The 26,365-nt window shown below is 41.5% G+C and overlaps 1 protein-coding gene across 8 annotated transcripts in view; it reads right to left on the reverse strand.

The window, feature by feature from the left end:
• Positions 1-3,422: 3,422 nt before the first annotated feature.
• The window catches only part of DDI2 (DNA damage inducible 1 homolog 2), a 42,252-nt gene continuing 19,309 nt past the window's right edge, over positions 3,423-26,365 (reverse strand). For 4 of the 8 annotated variants that reach the window (XM_072828212.1, XM_072828215.1, XM_072828216.1 and 1 more), the window contains 5 exons: positions 25,136-25,264; positions 19,002-19,105; positions 18,847-18,912; positions 17,147-17,336; positions 3,423-12,170 (listed from right to left, as the gene is read on the reverse strand). In XM_072828212.1, the coding sequence (XP_072684313.1) occupies positions 10,285-12,170; positions 17,147-17,336; positions 18,847-18,912; positions 19,002-19,105; positions 25,136-25,264 (2,375 nt within the window). In that variant the 3' untranslated portion in view covers positions 3,423-10,284. Of the gene's footprint in view, positions 12,171-14,598; positions 14,662-17,146; positions 17,337-18,846; positions 18,913-19,001; positions 19,106-25,135; positions 25,265-26,365 lie in introns of those variants that run through there. The other 4 variants (XM_072828219.1, XM_072828220.1, XM_072828213.1 and 1 more) reach the window with 4 other exon arrangements.

Raw genomic sequence — 26,365 nt, forward strand, 5'->3', positions numbered from 1 at the left:
CACCCAGAGACCATGAGCTGAAACCCAGAGTCTTAACTGATTGAGCCACTCAGGAGCCCCTGTTCTCATCACTCTTTTTAGATAGGCAAGGAACCCTAACAGAACAAGGGGGATATGTCTAAGCAACTCCCTATATACACCAGCTTCCCAGGTATGTTCCAGGTACATTGAAATCTTCTCAGGTAAAGGCCCCACAATACAAATCGCTCACATAGCAATGATTCCACGTTGGCCAACACCTAAGGTGTTTCCAAGTTACTCATTAATTTCAAAATGGTTGATTGTAAGTCACAGTTTTTTTCAAGACGTATTTATTTTAGAGAGAGACAGAGACAGTGTGCTCGGAGGGGCAGAGGGAGGGGGAGGAGAGAAGCGGACTTCCTGCTGAACACAGAGCCCAACATGGGGCTCCAAGCCCACCACCCATGAGATCATGACCTGAGCAGAAGTTGAGAGTCAGACACTTAACAGACTGAGCCACCCAGGTGGCCAAGTCACTTAAATAAAAAAAAAAAAAAAAAAAAATTAAACACACAACATTTCCAAGCTTTAGGATAGACAAGAGATTGCCCTGATACCCTCAGCAAGAAATTGATTCTCAGTAGTTCAGAATGAGGGGGTCTCAATCTGTGACTATATAACTGGGAGTCAAGACAAGGCTCCTGTGTCCCCACCAGACATTAGAAAGTGGATATTTGGGCAGCCCAGGTGGCTCAGCGGTTTAGCACTGCCTTCAGCCCAGGGCGTGATCCTGGAGAACCCAGATCAAGTCCCACCCCGGATGGAGTCCCACATCGGGCTCCCTGCATGGAGCCTGCTTTTCTCTGCCAGTGTCTCTGCCTCTCTCTCTCTGTCTCTCATGAATACATAAAATCTTAAAAAAAAAAAAAAAAAAAAAAAAGAGGGGATTCCTGGGTGGCTCAGTGGTTTAGCATCTGCCTTTGGCCCAGGGCGCGATCCTGGAGTCCTGGGATCGAGTCCCACGTCAGGCTCCCGGTGTGGAGCCTGCTTCTCTCTCTGCCTATGTCTCTGCCTCTCTATGTCTATCATAAATAAATAAATCTTAAAAAAAAAAAGTGGATATTCTTTTTGAGACAAAAGCTGGGTTAGTTGATGTCTTCCTACTGGGCACAGAGCTGGTCTACATTTCTCAGCCTCTCTTTGAGCTAGGTGTGGCCAGTTACTGTGGTTTTCGTTGATTTTGTGTGGGAAGCGATATGTTCCATTTCCTGGTCCCACCTATAAAAGCCACTTGAGCTTGATCCTCTCTTCCATTATTTTCCAGTTGAATGTTTAAGGCCAGGGCAAACTTGGAAGCCAGGTGAAAAGGGCAGAGCTGCTCAAAGCCAGTTTCCTGAATGATAGTGTCAAGAGTCTTCCTACCTCCAAGGACTTGAACTCAGTGTGGGCTGTCAAGGAGAAATGAGGTTCTGTTGTGTTAAGCTACTGGTATTTGAGTTGGGTACCTTCCAGCAGTTAGCCTCTCTCCATACCAAAATTGGTACTACTTTTATTCACCATAAAACCCTAAAAGAGGCCCTGTCTTGATAGTCAAGGAGGATACGGATATAGGGAGGCTAGAAAAATGGAGGTGCTTATTGTTCAGAGGGTGAAACATCTGGTAAACCTCTTTGGTGGCACCTTGGATGGTTGACCCATTACATATGGACCCTGAAGCTCAGGTCTCCAAGGGAGGGTTGGAAAAGGTCTGGTGGGTGTGTTGACTTTTACATTATGAGAAAGAACCAAGTTTATGAAAGAACTGGCTTGTTGCAAGCAGAATGGAAAAGGAATGGTGCCAAGACATTTGGGGTCTTGAATTTAGGGTTGTTCCAGTAAATTTCCTTGTTCTGGGCTTCAGATAGTAAGAGCTAAGTTTGAAATAGGCTTTGAATACCAAGGCCCAGCAAGACTCAGCCCTGTGGCAAAAAAAAAAAAAAAAAAAGAATATTAAGTTTTTCTCATTCAAATCTATTTCAGATTAACTCTCAATGCCACAGAGAACAGACTGGCAGTGAGAAAGCAAAGCAGTGAATCATGCTTGGGGATTGTGTACATGAGAGAACCCGAGTGTGGTCCCTGGCAGTGCAGGATTGACTGGAGCAAATAATCAGAAGCCCCTTAAGTGTTACTGAGTAAATTGTTTTGCCAAAGAAACTACAGATCCAGAGTTCAAAAGCCAGGGACTTTTCTGAGGCTTTAGACAACCCCAGTCCCCAGGCCTGGGCCAGCGGCAAGCTGAGAGCTGCCTAGCCCCTTAGGAAGGCCGACGGAGCCTGCTTCAGGTGGGGCCGTGGACAATAGATAAGGGAGTCCCTGCCACAGAAGGTCATTAGAAGCAGAGGAACTTCCCCAACCCCTTCGCGGGTGGTTGCATTTCCCTCTTCTCTTTTCTGAATGGGATTTGCTATTGCAGTTATTCTGTCCCTGAGTCAACACTGTTTGGGGCGGGAGCACGAGTTCAGTTTCCTAGACCATAAGGAGCCACAATCCAGGCCTGAAGGAAGACGGGGCATCATGGGGGACTCTGGGCTGGGGTCGGCTGAGCGCCGGGACGGGACACAGGGCCACCTCCTTGCAGGGGCCGGGGGCCGTGTAAGGGGAGGTTGAAGCGCCGCCAGGGGACACCTGTGCACCACTCACCTGGGCACCAGGGTAGCTTAGGTGCACAGCCTCCCTGCACGCCGCACCCAGCCAGGGACAGACGGCACCGCTTCCAGGCCTGGGAGAAAAGCTTCCGTGAACAGCCCTCGTTCCCTCCTCCTGGAGGTCAGCGGGATGCTGGTGGCCAAGGCTACCTTGGAAGCCACGTGTTGAAGCGGAGCCCTGGCAGCCCAGGCCCTGAGTGGGCGGAGCCCATCGGACTGTTGGGATTGGCCAACTTCTAGAAACTGCATTCAGCACTCTCCGATCCTTTATGTGACACAGTGACACATTGTGGCTTGTGTCTAATGAGCACTTAGTATGGTGCCAGGTGCTGTGCTAAGCACTTCACCTGTATTAACTTGTTTAATCCCTACAACCATCCAGATGGTCGTTTTTGTAGATGAGGAAATGGAGACACAAATAGGGTGGGAAACTCCCCCAAGGTCACATGGCCAGTAAGTGACAAAGTGACCTGGCTCCAGAGGCTGGTCTAACCACAACACCCTGTCACAATGTTTATGTCTGTTACTGTGCAACGGCTGCCCACGTGGTCGGACCCGCGTCTCGGTCACGGGCACGCAGCCATGCCCCTCAGGGCTCACCTGGAAGCCAACTGTCATGGCTTGGACATGCCCATTTCTTGGGAGGTCCCGGTGGATGGCTACACATCACGGCGTCTGGGTACCATTTAGAGGGGCGGCGGGGGCGGGGGGGGGGGGACAAGGACAAAGTAATCATCAATCATCTCAACTTGAAAGAAATTGATCAAACAAGAGTCTTATGATAAAAACTTTATTGTCTTAAATATCAAATGTTTTACACATCACTTTTTCTTCAGAAAGTTCCTATTAAAAAAAGAAAAATAAAGTGTTTCGATTATTTAGGGCTGACTTAACATTTCAGTATGTGACAAAAACTCAAACCCAAATGCATCTAGTTCACTCAGCTGCAGACAGGTCCTATGTCCAGCCCCTGAACCAAGGGCACAGTGCAGCCAACTGTGGGATTCCTGAGTTTGGTTCTCTTAAGTTCTCAGAGTTTTCCCAACTCTCAAAACCAAAGCACTATGGGAGTGACTAAGCTATCGGCAAGCCTATTTTGCCAATCTGCCTAGTTTCTTAAAAGATGCAGTAGTCTCAAAGCTTAAAGAAAAGTCAGAAAAGCAACACAGGAGCAATTGCAAGAACAAATAAAGGAGGGAGGGGGGGGGAGAAGGGTTTCTATTTGCTAAGATTTGCCAAATATGGCTACAAAACTGGTAAACAAACCTTACTCGAGAGCGAAGGCCATTAGCCCAACTTGCCATGAAGACGAGATTTCGAATAAAAACACGCAAATCCATTTCCGTTGTAGGTGCACAGTGGGAAAAAAAAAAAGCAATATAATATGTTGAACTGCTCTGAGTGCCTCACTATTTCGAAAGGATGATCGAGAGAACAGACAATGGAGTATAATCATTCGGAGAGAAAGGTGTCGGGACACATCAACTCAGAAAGCTATGGGGCCTTCAGGGAAAGAAAAAGAAGGCTGGTCAGCGTCAGGTCATCTCAGGCTCAAGGGATCTGGAAACCGACTGGCTGACCTCGGTAGGAGGCGGCCCCAGGTCTCCTTCCTTCAAGCCACAGATGCCTTCATTCAAGGTCGTGTGTAAAGCAAACTCTTGGTCAACAAAGTCTTTTCCCATCAGACATGGATTTTCCCGGGGAACAAGATCCAGCATGCCCCTTCCCCAAGTCAGCTAAACAAGAACCTTCTACGTAAAGAAATACGGTTCTGCAAAAATTCTAATTTTGTGTCCTACGCCCCCACCCCAGGTCTTCTGTCAGCTGCCTAACTTTTTTAGGTAAAAGAAACATTCTCTAACTCCTACAGCCTTGAACCGTTTTTCTCCGATTTCATTCCTTAAGATTGTGCCCTGAAGCTTACCAGCTATGTCCTCTCGCCTCTTACAGCCCCCAGAGGGTCTAGATCACCAGTCACCAATACATAAACGACAAATCTGTGGGTTTTTCCTGATTGGAAGCCTCAGAAGTCACTGGGAGTCAGGCCCAGAAACTCTACCTGCAAGCCTCAGGATTACAACATAAGTGGTGACATTTTAAATAATGGGTTGAAGAATGTCCTTTTAATGGAGCTATCCTGTCCAAGACTTGGGAGAACCTTGAATCCTCTTGTAATAATTCTGCCCCCCACCTGGCCCCATCGCTTGCTATGTTTTCTGCTCTAGATTCCCATTTCCACATCTTGGGCTCAGCTGCTTTAAAACGGCAAATACCGCAGGGTCCTCTGCTAAGTCCTGTTGGCCCAGATGGTCAGTATTCCAGAGAGGCCATGCTCAGATGGGGAGTGGGGGGATCCCACAGCACACCCCACATTTCTACCCGCCCCCCAAGGATGTCCCAGTGGGCGGAAAAGCTGTCACTGGTGCACATTTGGGATCATCTCCCATTTACTTGTGCTTCTATTCCATCTGCTTCCCCCTGCCCCCTAGCAGCATATAGTATTTCCAAATAATTTATACTGCTCTCTTCAAGTATTTCTATCAAACATTAGAACATTTTTTGTTGGGCAGCCCGGGTGGCTCAGCGGTTTAGCGCCGCCTTCAGCCGAGGGCGTGATCCTGGAGACCTGGGATCAAGTCCCATGTCAGGCTTCCTGCATATGGAGCCTGCTTCTGCCTGTGTCTCTGCCTCTATTTCTCTCACGAATAAATAAATAAAATCTTTAAAAAAACACATTTTTGTTTGTTTCTGAATCTATTTAGAAAAATAATTTAAAAAACTCTTTTAGAGCAATTTTAGGTTCATAGTATCTATTTCCATTCTGAGCCTGATTTTCCCAATCTCCTCTGAATCTGAACTAAATTATTCTAGTATGACTTAAAAAATAAAACCCTGCCGATAGGCAAAAAGAGATCTTGCCCTTAATGCCAAAATTTGTTTCATTATCTCCTAACTAGATAGGACTTCACGAGGGCAGGCTTCCAATCTGATTTAGTCACTCCTGTAACCCCAGTGCTCCCCAGTACCTGGCACACAGGCACTTAATGTTTGATGAATCAATAAACTTTCTTTTTTTTTTTTTTTTAAGTAAACTCTACCCCCAACGGGGGGCTCACAATCCCAAGATCAAGAGTTCCATGTTCTACCGACTGAGCCAGCCAGGCTTCTCACGAGTCAATGAAATCTTATTCAAAGACTCATCCTGTATAGAGCCTTCAAGAGTACCAGATACATTTTCTTGGACTTTTGTCTTAACAACCACAATACAGACAGTGCAACAAAGAACATAATAAACACCTAGAAACCACTTTTTGGTACTCCTGATGCAAAAACGCCCTACTGTAATTCTTCTATCTAGGGAAATCTAAAGATTTGATGCAGGGTAATTCTGAATTGACAATGAAGGTGAGTCTTAGGACCACTCCATGCACGCCTCTATCTCTAGGAAGGCCATTTTCAAATCCACCCCCCGTCCCCGTCCCCCCCCCCCCCCCCCCGACACTTCCACTTTTATTTCCCACCAAAATGTGATGCTTCTGCTATTTGGAGAAACTAAGGCACAAGAGAAAATCAAGTACATCAAAGGTTTACCCCTAATTTATTTATTCAATGAACTCCTAGGAACACTTCACTGAGAGCCCTCTAAGGTATAGAACTCAAGCCATGATTTTACATTTCTAGTTCTCAAGGACATGCTTCAAATTTACTTTCTTAAGAGGAATTGGTGTTTTTTAACTCTTTCAGAAAAAAAAAAAAAGCTATTTTTATGTTACTGAACTCCTAACACAAAAAGTTAACATTCCATCTTCTGGGAAGGGAAACTCTTAATAACAGTTTCTTTCTAGCTCAGCCACAGACTATTATACTAAGTTACCAAATTCAAAGGAGAAATTTGGCTTTTTGGTGTTTGTGCTAGAGAATGGAAGAATGCATAATCTAATTAGCTTCTCTTAGGATATGTTGCCAGTGATAACAAGTTTGAAATACATAGTTCAATTATCCTGCTTGCTCTCATTACAGGTGGCAAACAGGAAGGAAAAGGAAGTCAGAATGCACTGCAACATTCCTGGCCAGCTATTTGCAAGGCTATTTTTATATACATGGTGGGATAAAAGCCACCTTAAATGGAGAATATATCTGTAGATAAAAAATTAACTGTAGGGTATTTGTCAATCACACATGTATATATACACATGAGCTGATGGTTAAACCAACTAAGTTTTTATGGCTTTTACTAGAGATAGAAAGCTGTGCTAGGGGAAGAACAGGCGGATTCCATTTTAACTAGTTATCATAAAACTCAGTGACACAGAGTTTCATAGATCTTTCCATTTTTATGCAACCCTCTCTTGCTGGAGAAATGCTTTGGGAAAAAACACATGGGTTGTGTCTTCCTTTAGTACATATGGAGACATGGAGCTCTGGGAGGTTTCATAGGCTCCGAGGAAGAACAGTTTAACAGACACCCACCATCTCTCCAGTTCTCTTTGCCAAGCAACTGGCTATCTTTGTATGTTGATGGCTAAGGGCCAAACTGTGGGATGAAGGCTGGCTGATGTCTAGAGGCCTAAACATGTACAAGAGGAATCATTCTTACCAGCTCCAATGGGCAAAATCTACAGCCTAGGCATAGCTGTCTGGTCACCAAGCACACTGCTACACATGCCAATCAGCTTAGGGTAAACTGCAAGTCATACAGGACAATTTCTCCTCTCTTTGGTGAATAAACAGACCACCCTTGGAGGTGAGTGCTGACCACAAAACCATCCATTACTGGTTATGGCAAAGAAGCTGTCCAATAAAATGGCCCATTACTATGTACGGCTGACCAGTAACTATGTTGTTGGCCACCAGAGGAGTTCACAATGATTTTATCCTATTTTTAGAGAAGTTAATCTTAAATTTCTTCATTTTAAAAAAAAGTTTGACTTTTAAAACATTTTTTTTAGTAATCTCTACACCCAACGTGAGGCTTGAACTCACGACCCTGAGATCAAGGATCGCATGTTCTTCCAACTGAGACAGCCAGGCGCCCCTAATTTCTGCACTTTTAATAAAACTGACAATGAAGTTTCACTAGTGTCATGTTCCTTAATTCCCTTTGTGTTTTAAGAACTGCAAAATTTAAAATGATTCAAAATCCTAACAGATATCAACAATTTTACTTTCATATAAATGATGAGACAGGAAATACGGTTTTAAAAATTGAAAGCAATTATACATTAAAAAATGATGAAAAAAGAAAAGGATAATTGGCAAGTGGGTTCAGCTCATTCATTCAAAGTACTCCTAACAAGAATGCATGTACAACTACAGGCCTATTCAATTTTCTCCTAAAAATAAATATACATATGTAAAAAGCTATTATAATAAAACCTTTTCCGGGTTGATATTCTGTATTCCACCTGGGATTGATCCCCAAATCTCTGCACTGTGAAAACTGAGCGGCCAAGCCTGAGCAGTGCACCACTGCCCACACCGAAGACGATGAGGCCCATCTTCACACAGAGGCTTTTTTGGAGAAGTCTGCTGTCATTGATAACTTCCCCCACCTCACTCCAACCTGACCCTAAAGATTTATAAGCTTAGAATAAATTCCCAATTATCACCCATAAAGCAAATACAGGGGCCATTGCATTGCTATTAGATTTTGCTTCAATCATAGCACCAACTACTTAATTACAATCACAGCTCTTAAGAGTCGGTTGACAGAAATCCTATATGCAGTTTCCTAGTGCATCTTACATCTTTGGTGTGGGGCAGGCAAAAAGGGTCTGCAACATGATCATCTGAAAGAACATCTTAAAGACAACCTAGCTGACCCGCTGTTTCAAGCGCCCTCTTGAAAACAGTAAACCACAATTCCTTCTGTCAACCATCTCCTAACGTCAGGATCATGATGAATCTATGTGACTTTCCATCACATCACTAAAGTCTCATAACACACATACAAACATCACAGCAAAAAGAAAAGATGGAATAGGGTAGAAGAGAAACGTCTCTAAGTGCCCCCAAATTAAAATTTCAAAAACTCCTGAGATATGAGCTTCCATTTTGATTGTGCTCAATGACTCAAATTTTGATGGAAAGAATATGCTTTCAAAGAGAGTAAGACTTTAGACAAAATCATTTAACACTAAGTTCACGAATTACCCTCTCAAAGCATCTGTTTCAAACACACTGCGAACCAGAACTTGGAATCGGGAGTCATTCTCAAAATTCTTTTCAATAAAACCAAGATTTCAGATTCCTGCTAGGTACATAAGAGAGTTTATTTTCCAGGAAAAACTACCTAAAATCTATCCAGTAGGATTATTGCACAGTGGGGCCCACAGGACAATGGTTTCCAAGGGCTAGTCCTCATATAAAAAAAAAGGCCACAATAAATACATCTATATACTATGCCCCACTCTACCTTGACATGGTAAACACAAATATGATGCATCTTATTTTAAAAAGAAAACTCCTGAGGAAAGAAAGGGATGGAAATCTCTACCAAGGCCACTTGAGTCAGAAACTGCAGTTACTATTTCTGGTGCCATGAAGGACACTCAACAAAGAGACTGACCATTCCAAGCACCAAGATGAACCAGTGACAAGGTTATCCCACTTCACAATATTTCACTCAGATCGCAGCTCAACCTGAGCTTTAGAAGAACTTCCTAGTAAATGAGCTTTGAAAGGAAATAAACTGCTGGCGATCAACCCATTAGCAGAACTTTAAGTTCATCATTAATCACTAAAGGTTGAGGTGTGATCTGTAAGATGCTAGCAAACCCACTATCTAGTCAATTCCAGTGTTTCGGCCATTATTTTTCACTCATAGTTGTTGAAACATCATCAAGACATTTGCAAACGAATTTATAGACTCTTCCCTTTTCTAGCTGGGTAGCACCATGTTTCACTCTGACGTTGACTCCCAACCCGTTTCCCACCCCAAATACTTGGCAATCCATGCAGCAGCCTATGATGCACAAAGCAGCCCAAGTTCGAAACCCTCCCACCTCATTCCATAAAAAGGTCAAATCCTAACCATACAAATAAAAACATACCACTGTAGAATATATTATTCAATTATTCTTCAATTTCCTGTTGTAACTGATGAATCATCAATACACAGAGCACTAAGTATAATTCCAAACACCAAACCATGTGATCCAGTTTGTAAATGGACAACTGAGCCAACAAGCCATACCTTGCCTACAGCACAGACACAGCCAAAATGGGAAGTTAATCTGCTTTTAGCTGCATGGGTGGTGGGATTTCTCATGGTTTCTGCTTTTTAAAGCATTCACTCTCATTCTAAAATGGTATGCTATACACAAAACCATCAATTTTATTCCAGAATACATCATCTTAATGGTAATAAAAAGCTTTTGTATGCACATACTGCCAATACATTTAAAAAGGCCCAAATTTTAACAAAGAGAATAGACAAATTCATCAGACAAGAGATAAGTTACTTTGGCCGAAAAAAATCTTTAAAAAAAATCTGGCTCAACATTCTGCTTGCAGGTTTCTACATATATTGTATATGTGATGAGTGGTGTGTGTGTGTGTGTGTGTGTGTGTGTGTGTGTGTACACGTGTATAGCTTTTAAGGGAATGGAGTATGGTCTAGCCCCCTTTTCCATGGTTATGTAGGAACTACAATGTTCTTCGCTAGCAAAACGAGAAGTGCAAGGTCTGCATTTCCACCAACTCGATGCAAAGCCCCGAGAGCTTCCTGCAAAGTGAAGCCGGCACGGAGAATGCGGTCAATGTCTGCAGCGGGAAAAATTAATGGTGAAAGAATGGAGGGACTTGGTGATGACTGGCTGGGAGGTGGTTCAAATTCAAGAAGTGGCCCTGCAGCTTCAGGACAGACATCTTCTCTGGTCTCAGGCCTGTCTGTCACCGGCTTGTGTGTGCTCTGACCCAAATCTTTAACCAATATGAAACTGGACAAGGACTTCATTTGCTCAGACGTGTGACTGACTGCATCCTCCTCACCTGCTAAGAGTTGGGGTGGAATGTCTACACCTAATGTGCAGTGTGACTGCTTAGACGTTTTAGCTGAGGCCAGAGTGGCAGAGCTGGTCTCCTTTACGGATCCCCTAGGCTTGGGGACACTTTCCTTCTCAGTTCCTAGGCCATCACCCAGATCCCCAATGTTACTATTTTCTACTACATCTACTCCAGCACCATTTGAAGTGTCTGTTAACTTTTCTGCCCTCACCGATACACATATGCTCTGATGAAAGGAGACTTGTGAATGGTCTTCATTCTGGGTAACTGTGAGACGCTCACTTTGGGTCCATCTTTCAGAAAGGTCCTGAATACCTGTGTGGCCCTCAGTTATCATTTCTGACTGATAGGTAACTTCTCCAGATGTATTTTCTGAAGCTGGTTTACTACTAATGACCAGAAGTTCATGGAGTTCCTTCAAAGCTGCTGTTAGAGACGAGCAAGGTTCCTCTGCTGACTCCACAGAGGGCTGACAACTGCCACCAAGACTCAAGGAGGGGGAGCAATCCTCACCCTCTTTATTTATTCCAGACATTTCAACATTACTGTCTGGGAGCTGTAAATCCTGAGTGCAAACTGAATTACTCAAAATTTCAGATGAAGGAGGATTACATTTTGATGTTTCTACTTCCATCAAGGGATTATCTAAGGTGAGAGCAGATGCACCGATGTTCTTGACACTGGCATGCTGACCATCCGCTGAGTTAAGCATAGCAACTAGAGACTCTTCAGCTGTATCTACTTCCATAAGTGTTTCTGAATTTGAGCAGCCAAAGCATCCTGAAGGTAGAATATTTTCCTCTGTACCCAGAAGGTCCACACTGTGTTGTAGCCCATCTTCTTTCATTGTCGTTTCCAAATCAACACCTTTCTGTTGATTCTGTTGCCTTTCTCCAAGAATTTCAAAGTCCTCTGTGCTACAGAGATGTTCTTGATCATTTAGAGCATTCTGTTGTCCGACCCCATGCTGTTGATTCCCTGGTTCTTTGTGCTGCTGCAGGCCATTCACCTGACTCAGTTTCTGATTTTCTGGATACCAACCCTTTTCACCTAGAAACCCTGGTGGTTCTTGCACCCTACTAGTTGTGACAGATAAACTAGCTTGCTGTCTTGTGTGGAGAGGAGATCTGAGGCCCTGGGTGCTTCTTTCAGCAGATTTCTCCGTATTATCTGCAACAATGGCTTCTTCGGAGGAATTCTGCAAAGGCATGGCTGGACTCTGGTCTGCTGGAGCACTGTCTGCTGAAGAAGCACTATTAGAAAGATCCTGCAGAGGAAGATGTTCTTTCTTTTCAGAGGTTATCTGGAATTCAGCTGAAGCCTTCACAGCCTTAGGTTCGATGCTGTCGGGGTCACTGGGCTTCACAGGGCAGGCTGAAGCAGGGACGGAGTGAGCAAGACTCACAGGATCACCAATCTCAGGACTCTGTCCTGAACGATGGGCTGGATGGTTAAATCCGTCTGAAGTTGGTAATGAGGACATTCCCAGTGAGGTAGTTTCTTTACCGCTTTTCTCTATATGGAACAAAAAGGAAAAGAGATTAATTAGCAGGTTACAGAGGCCACCAAATGATCAGATGATACAAATCTATACAGGACAGAACAAAATCAGGTCCTTAAACTTGGGTTTGTCTTATATCCATAGACTTACACAAGAACCATTCTCACTGGGGTGACAGTTTAACATCACAGCATCAGAATAAATGTGTTCTTAATAAAACATGTGCACTCTAATTCAGTATTTTTAAGTACCATTAATAAACATCCACATAATGGCTGGGTCAGTGCTCAAGGCTGAGGGATATTTATGTATTTTTACTCTCCGTGAGTTCAGAACTCTGGAAGAGTTTCTCCAAGTGTGTTCTATCACTTGCCCTGAAATCACCTGGCATGTTTGCTAAGATGAACATGGGAGGAAACCCACAAATCTGCATTTTTAATAAGCTCCTCAGGTGATTCTTAAGCTTTGAAATTTTAAAGATCTTTGCACTAGAATGATTCTCACGTCAATGCACTTTTAGTGTTTCAAATGTGAACCCAAAGGTTCTAAATGACAATTCTATCTGGAACAGAGTGGGAATTATAAAGAGATAGGAGGATATGCTTAAGAATCTCCAGAAGGCAGAGAAATATTTAATTCATTTCTATCCAAACTTCCTGAAAATCAGGATAAAACTATGTGAACGTGGAGTCAAACAAAAATAAAGCTAAAGGTCAAACAGATTAAATCCAATCATCACCTTACCAAATAGGGCAAGTTTTAAAAGGATTATCAATTACTTTATCACATTAACATAGTACAACTAAGTAAGAACACTTAGGTACTTTGAGGGCACAGCAGGTGGCAGTCCTGGCAATGGAGGGAGATAGTTCATAACAGTTTTTTGATAGGCAATTGCCATTTAGATTGACTGCAACTGACTGAGCACTCACAGGACGGCAGGCTCAAACACCACCTCACGACACCATTAATCATCAGCTCCAATCCTCCTTTTGCCACAGATCCAGTTAAACATTGACCTCTACACAATTAGTATAAGATCTTTAATAAAATGTCAAAGGCTGGTAACAATTACTTCACAGTACAATCTACTAGGGCAGATGTGACTTAAATGCTTCATGCTGATTAACATCCAATGTGGGCAGCCTGATCTTAAGATGTCATGAAGCAATCCAGTTAGGATTCAAACAGCTCTAAATCATTCTAACGCAACACTGGTTAACAGCATGAGAAGATAAGGCACTATGTCAGAAAGTTACTGACTTCTTGCAAAACAATCTGATAGCTTAGAGGTAAATGGGAAAACAGAATTTATGTCAGTGGCAAACTGTATCCATTAGTGTCTAGAAACACAGTTATTAGTTTTATTTATCAATCTCTAAGACTGGCTCTGAAAGAGGCTCAATTGTGACTTAATGCCAACAGAAAAGATGTGTTACATGTAAAGTATCCACGTGAGTGGCATGGGGTATGTGATGATGGCCTTCTGGCACTGGCATGCCAGTTAGGACAACTGCATGAGGTCAACACGGCCTCGATGTGTTTGGCACTCACTATGAAAGCAGCACTTAGTCCTCCTGTTGCTGAGATGGTGGGTCTCACTGGCCTAAATCCTAACTGTAGGGAGCACTGGGTCAGTACTACAGGATAGGAGAAAGGGATGAGGACAATGGATATTAAGACTAATTAAACCATGCCCACTTTTACCTCACCTTGTAAGGAAAAAGGAAAAAAGAAATTGAATGCTAAGTATCTAATTACAACCAGCCTGCAAACAACCCCTATGAAGTCCCAGGTTGGTATTAAAAGACTGTCTTTCTTTCTCTTGGTAAATCAGCTCAGGCTGCCGTCTCCCAAATTTACACTCCAGGCAAAAGGGAGCAAAATGCCTCTGGGGGAGAATCTGTCAGGTTAGGGAAAGATGGGAGAGCCAAGTGTCAGCTCTTCTTTCTGAGGGAATAAAACCTCAATCCTGTGAACCTGTGTCCCTAGACAAGTCACCTGGTCTAGGCTTCCACTTCTTCAGTGGATTGACAATTTCTACCCTTTGCTAACTGTGGCATTTGTGTGCAGTGCTATGAAAAAGAACTTTCACGTTTTCAGAAGAGAGAGACTCCCGAAACCCCTGAGGGTGTAGTTATCTCAATGACAATGTGCAGTGGTGCTGACATTCTTGATTTGATATATTCACAATGGCCATTTTTACTGGGATTTCCCTCCCCTCCTTGGACTGTTCCAGTGATTGAGAAGACTTTGCATAGGAAATTGTGCTGAGATATGTCCGTATGCCAACACACAGATGCATATACAGGCTAGTTGTAACCAGATTAAACAAGGTGAAATGGATGGCGGAAGCTAAATTCCAAAACGGCTGCAGATACAGAGACTTTCAGACCACAGACGATAACTGGATGGAAGGCTTAACGTGGTGTCTATAAATACCTGGTCTGGGGCCCACTCCAGCTGCAGTACACACACACTACATGCATCATGGCTTCTGACGCTCTGTTTGAATTAGGAAACAGACAAGCAAACTTGGGTTAACAACGCAAACCACACAGCATGCAGGGTTTGTCTCCATTCCTCTGCCACCTTTACAATCAGGAACTGGTAGAGTCAAGCTTAGGGAATGTTTCGGTAGTCTGGTTGGTTTAATTCTCTCACAATACATAAAGCAATGTGTCAACTTCAACAGATTTTTCAATAGAACTTGGAAAGAAATGAACTTCACACACCCACACACATGGCATTCACGGGCAGACATGTGGGACGGGTGGAGAACAGAAGACCCATAGATGGAATCACACGGTATGGAAATCTTAAAGGTGAACGAACACTTGTAACAGTAACTTTCCAAATCTCCTTCTCAGTGGAGATTTATTTTTAGAAGAAAAACAAACCAAACTGGATTATCCTGGCTTAACTTACTTTTTAGCCAGTTTTTAGAAGATGTATTAGATATAGCTCCTATTCTGGTTCATTTTTCCATTGATAGAAAAGATAAAGGTTCTCTGGTATAAGGTCTCCACCAAAGAAAGAGTTTTTAGTAAAAATACTTTCATCTACTCTGTCCAGAGTCTTGCTTGTGATGATACTGGGAAGTCGGTGTTCCAAACAAATAGGACCTGATGTAGAATTATTCCACTATTTAAACATTATAAAAATTAGTACAAGTCACATATTGTAACAAAAGGTCATATGGGGAAAAGAACAAAACAAAACCATTTCCTTTCAATCCTTCAAAAAACATATTTAATTTTATTTTTAATGTTCTTAATCTCTTTGCCCAGTGTGGAGCTCAAGCTCATGACCCCGAGAGAGATCAGGAGTAGCACGGTCTACCGACTGAGCCAGCCAGGTGCTCCTCCTTTTAATCCTTTCAATTGGCATATTCTCTTCACTGCGCCTGAAAACACCTGTGGTTTCTATTTTAATCTCCTAAACTTTTTATTATAAGAAGGTAATTACCCAAAGAAGGTAACTGTTAGTAGGTTAGAAAGCATTGCTATCATCAGCTAGTGCTTCTCAAATAAAAACACGAAATTGTGGGGGAAAAACAGAGATTTCACAAGATGGTAATACATCTTCATTTTATGAATACCTACTATTATGATTGACAAGTTACTAAAAACAGGTAAAACCTTCTAAGTGGGTATGTCAAACTCAGTCATGCTTGCCTTGCAGGGAAGATTAAAACTATTAATTTAGTCTCTGACTGGTTGTTCAGAATTTTCCCCTTCCTGCAAGACAGTTAAATCATAACCAAAGCTGTACTTTATATTTAAACTCAAAGGTGCCAAAAGGTGTGACTAGATTACAAAAAAAGGCCAGATTGGAAAACTGCCTGCTACCCACACCCATTTTAAAGAGGCTCAGGGCTAGACCTCTGGATGTTCTCTAAGTTAAAAACACTGGCAAAACCTGGCTATTTTTAAAGCTCCAATCTTTTTTGTCTTTACAAGAAAGCTATTCCCTGGACTTGTAGCTCTAATACATTTTACTCTACCAGAAAACACTGTGCGTGATATTAGTCACTGATGAATAATTATAGCTCAAGACTTTAAAATAACCCCAACTTAAAAGTTAATCCTCTTTAGCTTCTAGAAAATGTATCCCAGAGTCACTGTTTTATAACAGATGGGGGAAAATGATGCCATGGAGGTAGGATTTCAGCAAAAATGTGTCCTTCCAGTTAACCCAGAAAACTTGGCTTGGTCTTTAGATTTAAACAAGCCATGACAATTCAAACTTAGGGAAAAATGATTAGGTATCACCATGTCAACAGTTGACATACTGTTCTAATTTGGCCCAAGGACACACTACGCAATCTCATTAAAAGCATAAACACTGTGTCTGATTAGTATTCAATTATGCGTCTTATTGGTGGTTGTCTTTGGTGGCGGCACTTTAGGGAGATATTAAAAAGGTCAGGACTGCTTAGTCACAACGACAATGCTATCCGTCAAAGGAAATGGGCCTAAGAAAAGGAAAATAAAATTTCAGGGAAACTGTAGAACTCAAAAGGAAATGTCTGCTTACTGTAATCTTTTTTTTTTTTTTTTAAAGTAGGTGCCACACCCAACACGGAGCCCAAAGCGGAGCTTGAACTCTCAATCCTGAGATCAAGACCTGAGCTGAGATGGAGAGTCAGACACTTAACTGACTGAGCCAGCCAGGCACCCCTATAGGAAATTTTGTTAGGAAAAAAAAACAAAAAACAAAACCCACAAGATTTTTTTAGGAAGCCTTACCAAAATGTGCTTAAGCAAATAACTCCCCAGTGTACCTAATAACACAGCAATGGATCTGTCGAAAGACCGAGGTCTTCTATATTGTATTCAGAGATAGGAGGCGGTGGTGAGAGGACAAGGAATACATCCATGACAGGACGATGACACGGATTAGAAATTATCCCCTCTGAATCTCCAACCTCCCTTGCTCATCGACCAATAACAACAAAGTTATTCGAGAGCTTGGCCAGTGCAAATACCTGCATCCTCTACGGATTTTTGAAGAGCTTCTGCTAATTCTTGGTCTGCAATCTCCTCTGGCCGCACGTCCTCTCGCCCAGCCCCATATGCCAATCGGGCACACTCTGGTAACTCTCCCTCAGGAAGGAAGGTGGTCTGAGAGCCTGTGGTGCCGATCACGAGTACATTTTTCTTGAGGTCAATGGAACACTTAGAAGAAAGAAACCAAAGGCTGACAATAGTGGATAAAAGGCCATGCAGAAAAATTATCATGAATTTAAGTATTTAAATTGTATTTAATATGCAAATATTTAAAGTAAAGTTTTAGCAGAATTCTCTTTATAGGATGCAGTTTACACTTACTTGTCTAACCTGACCCCTGTTCATTTCTGAATTTAAATGTGATACACATCACTGTACAAAATTTGGAAAAAGGCCAGGCATAATCAGCAGTCCCACTTTTTAGAAACATGTAAGTGACTTTTTCTTAAAAACTGAGACACACTATTTATACATTCACATTTACATTACTATTTACATTTTGCTTATTGCATAAAGTATAACTTATATTTAAACTCAATACCAATGGTCTCAAAAGCGGTATATGGGCAAGGCCACCTCCATAAAAGTATTCTTTATTTCATACTTATGCTACCCTCTTTTTCTGTGTATTTTTCTTAATCCTTGACATAGGACAGTATACATATACATGTTTTATATCTACTAGGTTGAAGAATACTGGTCTATATCATGACTAACAAACACAGAGAGATGACAATAAATTGGGTTTTATTAACACAATGATTCACTCACCCCTTCTACTTAAAATCCTGTACTTTAAATAGAATATTAATGCAAAAATTTTAAAAGATTTTATTTATTTATTCATGAGACAGAGAGAGGCAGAGACACAGGCAGAGGGAGAAGCAGGCTCCCTGCGGGGAACCTGATATGGGACTTGATCCCAGGACCCCAAGATCATGACCTGAGCCAAAGGCAGACACTCAACCACTGAGCCACCCAGGTGCCCGCAGTATGTTTTATAGGGATTTAGTAATAAAAATCTCTTTAAAGAGTATTAGTGACATAAAAATATTGACTGGATCGGAAATCCTGCTGTGAAAAATCTCATTACCCAGGGGACACTAATTGATTCTTCAATCAGAAGACTTTATCTTTAAACAAATTATTAGGTTTCAGAGTAGAAATATAAATATTATAAGCAAATATATTTATAAATCATTCTCCCTGTACTAAATAAACATTTCCACTCCCACCATCTCATTGGATTCTTTCCTTAATCCTGTAGTAGCTCTTCTTCCTGACTGCCTAGCTAGTAAGGATTTACTAAAATGTATACTTGCAGTAAAATCACCATCATAGGGGCTGAGCGGCTCAGTCAGTTAAGTGTCTGACTCTTGATTTCGGCTCAGGTCATGGTATCAGGGTTGTGAGATCGAGCCCCATGTCGGGCTTTGCACTGGACATGGAGTCTACTGAAGATTCATTCTCTCCCCCCTTCTCCTTTTGCCCCTTACCATCATGTGTTGTCCAGAGCCCTACAAACCCAACAAAAATTACCTGAATTCTCATCAGAAACTAAAAATAACACAAGAGAACAAAGTTGCCTGTTATAATCTCAAACAGATGGCAAGATTTAAAAGATTCAGAAAGATTTCACAAGAAGAGATTCTATTTCTACTGATACATAATTTCAAACCATGCATGATGACATCCTCAGTTCAGGGACCCTTCCAGGTTGCAGAAGCCAGGACTTCTCAGTTTTCTGGTGTACACAACAGAGGGAAACGATGTGCTAATAACCGTGTAACATACAAAATGCTGACGCAAAAGGAAAGCAAAGCTCTTAACTACCTGATGCCGCTTCAGCATGTCCAGTCCCAGAAGCATGTCCATGGGCTGCTCCTCAAGTATAGAGAAAGAACATGCCAGGAAGTCTCCTTCAATCTGAACCTGAGCTAAAGCACATTAACAGAAGAGATTATGGATTTTTAAAATTTTAATCTGCATTTATTTATTTAGACATTACTGATTTTTGCTTTAAAAGCCTCATAAAAAGCTTTGGAAATATATCTATCATTCTGTGCCTTGCTTCCTATGTTCAGTCAAACCCAAGGCAAAGCATGAAACAGGTGAGTTAAGTATGAAAATCCAGTAAGTCCAGTGATCGGTTTGAAAGCCAATGAAGGCACCAGTTTATAAAGTGGATACAGTAAAACTATACCACCCAGAAGACCCGGCTTGATACGTGATACCATCAGGACACATGTTCAGCTGGAGGAAAAGTGGCATTAAGGACTGGGAATTAACCACTTGCTTCCTGTACACTTACAAAAGGCTTTCTAAAACGGAAATAAAATCTCTACACAAGTTAGCCTCCAAAAAGTAAACTGTTTATTACTGCCTGTTATAATCAAGTTTCTAATCACCAAAGCCAGGAAAAAACCAATGCCTCTGTCTGCCTGGAGCCTCCTGCTTTGCCTTTCCTTAATTACTCCTCGTACTTTACGTCTGTTTTTTTGTTTTATTATTTATTTTTAGAAAAAGCACCTTTAAAAAAAAAAGATTTTATTTATTTATTCATGAGACACACACACAGAGAGGCAGAATCACAGGCAGAGGGAGAAGCAGGCTCCATGCAGGGAGCCTGACGTGGGACTCGATCTTGGGTCTCCAGGACCAGGCAGGCTGAAGGCGGTGCTAACTCACTGAGCCACTCGGGTTTGCCCTACACCTGTATTTTAAAAATTACTTTGCTATTAAGTATATCTTTGAAAAAAAAAAAGAATTTTTATTTATTAGAGACACAGAGAGAGAGAGGAGAGAGAAACAGGCAGAGGGAGAAGCAGGCCCCATGCAGGGAGCCTGATGTGGGACTCGATCCTGGGTCTCCAAGATCACACCCTGGGCGGAAGGCGGTGCTAAACCGCTAAGCCACCGGGGCTGCCCTTTTTTTTTTTTTTAAGATTTATTTATTTATTCATGAGACAGAGAGAGAGAGAGAAAGAGAGAGAGAGGGGCAGAGACACAGGCAGAGACACAGGCAGAGGGAGATGCAGGCTCCATGCAGGGAGCCCGACGGGGGACTCAATCCTGGGTCTCCAAGATCACACCCCGGGCGGAAGGCAGCACTAAACCACTGAGCCACCTAGGCTCAGTATATCTTTCATTTTATTTTTATTTTTATTTAAAGATTTTGTTTATTTATTCATGAGACACACAGAGAGAGAGAGGCAGAGACACAGGCAGAGGGAGAAGCAGGCTCCATGTAGGGAGCCCGACATGAGACTCGATCCTGAGTCTCCAGGATCAGGCGCTGGGCTGAAGGTGGCGCTAAACCACTGAGCCACCAGGGCTGCCCCATATATCTTTTTTTTTTTTTTAAGGATTTTATTTATTTTTGCGAGAGTGAGCAAGCAGGAGCAGGGGGGAGGGGCAGAGGGAGCAGCAGACTCCCTGCAGAGAAGGTGACCTGGAAGAGAAGTCCCTTTATCTTCTACTGATCACAACTTACTGTCTTCTCCGAAACTCACTACTGCCTTGGTTTTTGTGTTCATCATTCCCAGCTTTTAAAATAATCCTTACCAGTTCTGTAGGATTCCTAAATGATACTACTGTTTAGCTTTGTGTTTTTGAATTACCACTTGCTTCTTTACTCAGAAAGTATTTTGAGATCTATCTCTGTACGTGTGGCTCTGTTTCTTTCACTGTAAACCATCCCTTAGAGTACTGTCATGTCTAATATACCACAACTAATTTATCTATTCTACTGCTCTGGGACTTTCTGGGTCACTTCCAGTTTTCTGCTGTCATAAGCAATGCTACCCTGAATATTCTTATACTTGTCTCCTGGTGTGTATTTAATTTAACAATATATAAATCATAGAAAATGGAATCAGAATTCTAGGGGATATTAACTCAGCTTTGCTGGAGGATACTGAATTATTTCCTAAAATGTTTCTAGCAGTGTATAAAACTTCCACCGTTCCACATTCTCATCAACACTCGGTATTATTAGATTTAAAATCTTGCTAATCTGGCAAGTAATTTTGCATTTATTTCTGATTAATAATAAACAACTTTTCATATATTTAATCATTTGAGTTTCCTGTTCAATAGTGTTTGAGGGTGTCAGTAAAAGAAAATAGTGTGGCTCAGTCTCATAAGCATCTGACTTTGGGTTAGGTTATGATTTCAGAGTCCTAGGATTGAGCCCATCCCTCTGCCTTTCCCCTCTGCTCCTGCTCACTGGCTCTAATGAAAAAAAAAAAAAATTGGTGCCCTTTCAGTCATTTCTGTAGTTTTTTATTCTTTCTTTTTTTATTTTTATTTATTTTTAATAAGGTTTTTTTTTTTAATTTTTATTTATTTATGATAGTCACACACAGAGAGAGAGGGGCAGAGACACAGGCAGAGGGAGAAGCAGGCTCCATGCACCGGGAGCCTGACGTGGGATTCGATCCCAGGTCTCCAGGATCACGCCCTGGGCCAAAGGCAGGCGCCAAACTGCTGCGCCACCCAGGGATCCCTCTTTCTTTTTTTAAAAAGCAGGCTCCATGCCCAGTGTGGAGCCCAATGTGAGGCCTGAACTCATGACCCTGAGATAAGACCTGAGCTGAGATCAAGAGCTGGACACTGACTAAGCCACCCAGGCACCCCTATACTGTCTTTTTTACCGAGTTGGAGGGGACACACACACACACACACACACACACACACACACACACACAGAGTGCATATATTCTGAATCTGAATCCTTTATTAGTCATATATGTTATAAAGCTTCTTTCCTAGTTTGTTTTTTGTTCACTTGCTTTATGCCTTTTGATTAAAAGTTCTAATCTTAATATGGCCCAATCTGTCAAATAATTTCCTTCTTAACTTTTAAGGAACCCCTGCATAGTCCCGCATTTTCTTCTGAAAGCTCTGACTTTGCCTTTCACACTGAGGTCTTTCATCAACCCTGAACTGACAATCGTGTGTGATGTGAGACAAAGTCCAATTTTGAATCCATTTTTTCCATGGATACCCAGCTGTCCTAGTGCTGTTTCCTGAAAACTTTCCTCTGCTCTGTAAGATTTCCTCTCTTGTTTATCAAGGTTCAGGTAAGCATGGGTCTGTTTCTGTTCTAGTCCTTTGCTCTTGACATTTAGAAGGGGGAAGTTATTTCAGAGTGTCTTGCCAATTCCTACAATAAATGGCCCATGTAAAATTTTAAGTTAGCACATCAGGTCTCACAAAAAAAAAAAAAAAAAAAAAAAAGAAAGAAAGAAAGAAAAAAAAACCCTACTGGGATCTTGATGGTATTACAATGACTCTGCTGCTGACGAATGTGGGAGAATTAACACCTTCGACATCCTGAGTCTTCTTATCCATGACACAGCTCCCTTTTATTTAGATTTCCCTTACAATCGTAATGTTTTCCTCATGCCTATCATAGCCGAAGCTGCAAATGCTAAAGCTTGTCCATGTACAAGGAAGGACACAAGGGACTGATACTTACTTAGCTTCCTATCACCCTCCTACTTAAAACCATGGAAATTCTGAGAATTCAGACTCTGAAGCAACCTGTGTGTGGTAGTTCAGGCCTACTTGTGTCGGGAAGTGTATGTGAGGAAGAAATACCTTCCTATCCTTAGTCTACACAAATCGACAAAAGAAAACACAGAGAGTCTAATAAATAGACAAATATATTACAAGAGAAAAATGGGTAGAAACTATTACTTGCAGTAAAAGAAAAGCAACTTACAATAAAAAAAAAAAACATTTTTAATCTGTACGTTAAGAAGTAAAAACTAATAATCCTTGATTGTATAAGGACATCAAGATGAATACTAATTCAGTGCTGGAAAAGCTGCATTGGTACAATTAGAAATACATTAAGAGCCTTTAAGTATTCATAACCTTTGAGTCAATAGTTTCACTTACAGGAATATTGACTAAGAAAAAAAATTAAAATGTGCACAGAACTACATAAAAATCCACTGTCATGTTACAATAATAAAATATTTGAGGAAAATTTTATCCTTAAAGTTGACCATTTAACCCACACAAGAGAATGCTCTGCATCTGAATGGTGCTTATGAAATTTATAGCAACAGCGAGAAAATGTTATGAATGCTATTTTTTCATAAAACAGGGCATAAAATTCTGTATATTATATGACCACTTCTCTGCAAGAATAAAATGCATGGAAAAAAAGGCCAGAAAGAGATTAAGTCCAAATGGTACTTGGTGGTTGAGTCTCACTCAAAAAGGATATAAGGTATTAAGAAAAAGAATAATTTTGGTTAGAAATGAAGGATTGAGCACATATACTTACTCCATTTACTCCTAAAAAATTCACAATAAAAGTTGGCTTTTTTAAGGTACAAATCACTAACGACAAAAATAAAGAAAAGAAAACTGAAACACAATTTTAGAACAGAAAGCAGAGGGCAGTAAGGAAAACCGGGAAGCAAGCCAGTTCACAGCACACAGCTCCCCAGAGCCTGATGAACAGAGACCTGGGCCACCAGGGATGAAGGTCTCTGCAGGAGGCAGTTAGATCCTGGGGTTCCCTCTCACTCTCTGCTCAGCCAGGTGACTTCCTCCCTTCACCCCCACAGTGGACGAGAGGTTTATTTTCTCAAGAGGGTAAAACAGATGTGGACACAAAAGAAGACAGGGACACAACAGGCACATAATTGAAATAGGGGGGGCTGAGTTAGAGTTTACTGAGCCTCTAGCCCTATCCTCCCAACTCCCAGAGTACCTACAATCACACATGGCTGCCCATCCAAGTAATCTTCCAAATAGCTCTTTGGTGTCCTAATCTTCAATATAAGCAGATGCCGAGGATCGCCAGACACTCGAGAAAACTACGTAACACGAATATCAAATAAGGGCAAAACATAACAGGAAGGTTGGAAGGCAAAGTTGAAATCCCGCCAACAAACAACACACCCAGGACACATGAAAGAGATAAACAGGAAAGAAAGAAAACTAGAAGACAAGTCCAGGATAGGAGATTGTCCCACCTGAGCAACAGACATGCTCGGGGGAGGAAGTGAAAGGCACCCAGCACAGTGGATGAAGAAAGATCCACACCCGAGAACATCACTGTGAAATTTCAAACCATTAAGGTCAAAGAAGATTCTACAAGCTTCAGAAATGGAAAAGAAATCTTTCACATAAAGGATCAAGAAATAGGACAGCAGCCAGCTTCTCTACAGCAACACTGACAAAAACTACAGAAAACAAAAATGATTTCCAACTTAGCCAGACTGGTAGAGTATAGGAAAAAAAAGACAAGTTCTGATATGTAAGGACTCAGTTTTCTCCCTTATGCTTTTCCTCAGGAAGCTACTGGAAGGTGTACTCTCATAGGAGCAAAATTACAAAGAATAAGACAGGGAATGCATGTAATCCGATCTCACACCAAGAGGAAAGGAGCCTTTGGAAACCCAAGCAAGAGATTCTAAAACAACAGCTGTGAAGCAGCTCTGAAGCACCAGTCCTGTCTCCAGAAGAATCTTCAACAGGATGAAATGCATAAAGGAGATTTACGCGACTATCTAAGTGTTTAGAAATTGAGTAACACACAGAATACGAAACGACCAAAACAAACCAGTAATTACAAGAAAAACAATACTAGACACGAAAAGAAAAGCAATCATTTTCAATTAGATGGCTCAATTCTCAACAGAATTTACGTATCAGTAATAGCACAATACACATGTTATTTTGAAATATGGAGGTAAGCACCAAGGAAATGAGCTAAAAGGAAATAAACTACAATAGTTGAAAGGGATCTATAAGGATCAGGAACATAAAAGTACAGTGACTGATTTTTTTTGTAACCAGCTAAAACATGTACATTTAAAACTCTGACATAACAGAAGATTTAAAATTTCTGGGGATTACATTGGCTGCATCAGATATAAACATGCAAAATAAAAGTTTAACGTCTACTACTCTGAAAAGACTCCCACAGTGACTTTGCTCACCTAGATGTACCCTTCCAATAATCTTCTGAGTGCCCACTCCTTTGGCGATACCTGCCCACCGACGGTCCACCAATCTCATTATATTACACCTTTCTGCACAAGCTTGGCTCATAATAGTCATCTGGGCACCTGGAGGTGGAGGGAAACATCAGATAATAAAAACAATATCCATGTTAGTGTTATAATTAAAAAACGCAGTCTGAGACCAGGGCAGAGAGCAAGTACACACCCAAGCTTTGGTCTGCGTAAAATTATTCATACCTAGCTTAATCACCCTTAATTGCTCCTGCCATGCTTAATTCAACTTTTAGTTCCACACTGGAATCTGAAACACAGCGCAGAAACCTCACAAGGAGCGAAAGAATATTGTTTATTTTTTTTAATTTAAAAAAATGCATTTATTTTTTTAAAGAATATTTTGTTTAAATAGAACAATTAGATGATATTTTAAAACTTCACTGACAGAAAGCAAAACTACCTAGAGAGGGTTTCCAGAAACTCAAACTACGTCTACAGATGGAAATGCTAAGTTAACTATTTCTTTACTCTCAGATCCATCTTCACTGAGTATCTCTAAACATCTTATCAGACTATTTTTATTTCAAACTTTGGGACACTGTAATTTACCAGGTAAAACCTGCAGTCTGTTAAATAAGTAAGAGCTGAACTCCCCATCTCTGGTCAACCATCACACTGTTTCCTTTGGAAAGAGGGCAGTTATTAGGACCTTTTCTCACGTGTTCTCACCCACACAGCCAGAGCAGCCCTGTGCAGGAGACAGACATCTCTCTCTTTTTCCCTACAGTTCTAATCTCTTCCAAAGACTCTAGTCTACATACCTGAGGGCTCCACATTTCCATCTCAAAGCCCACAGGTAAAAAAACTTTCTCCCTAAGTAATTTGCACTTTGGATTTCTCTCCTTACCAATGGAATTACTTTCTTGCAACATAAAACTGTGCACTGTTCACTTGTGACTGCTTGTCTTTTAGCCTTCTCCCCACTCTCAAATTCTGCTTCAACCTTGTAAGTTTTATGCAGTTTCTGTTTCTGACTTTCCTTCTTCTAACTATAGCAATCAGCCTAGCTCACATCCTATTCCCCTCACTAGTGACAATTTCTCTGCTTTCCAAACCACCCTGTGGAGGTTTAATTTAAAACAAGGGAACGATTCTGACCCTGAGGGATACAGAATTTTCCAGATCTGTCACAGTCTGCAGTCTTCCTCAAAC

This window comes from Canis lupus, chromosome 5 (assembly GCF_048164855.1).
Source record: "Canis lupus baileyi chromosome 5, mCanLup2.hap1, whole genome shotgun sequence".
In the NCBI taxonomy this organism is placed as follows: Eukaryota; Metazoa; Chordata; class Mammalia; order Carnivora; family Canidae; genus Canis; species Canis lupus.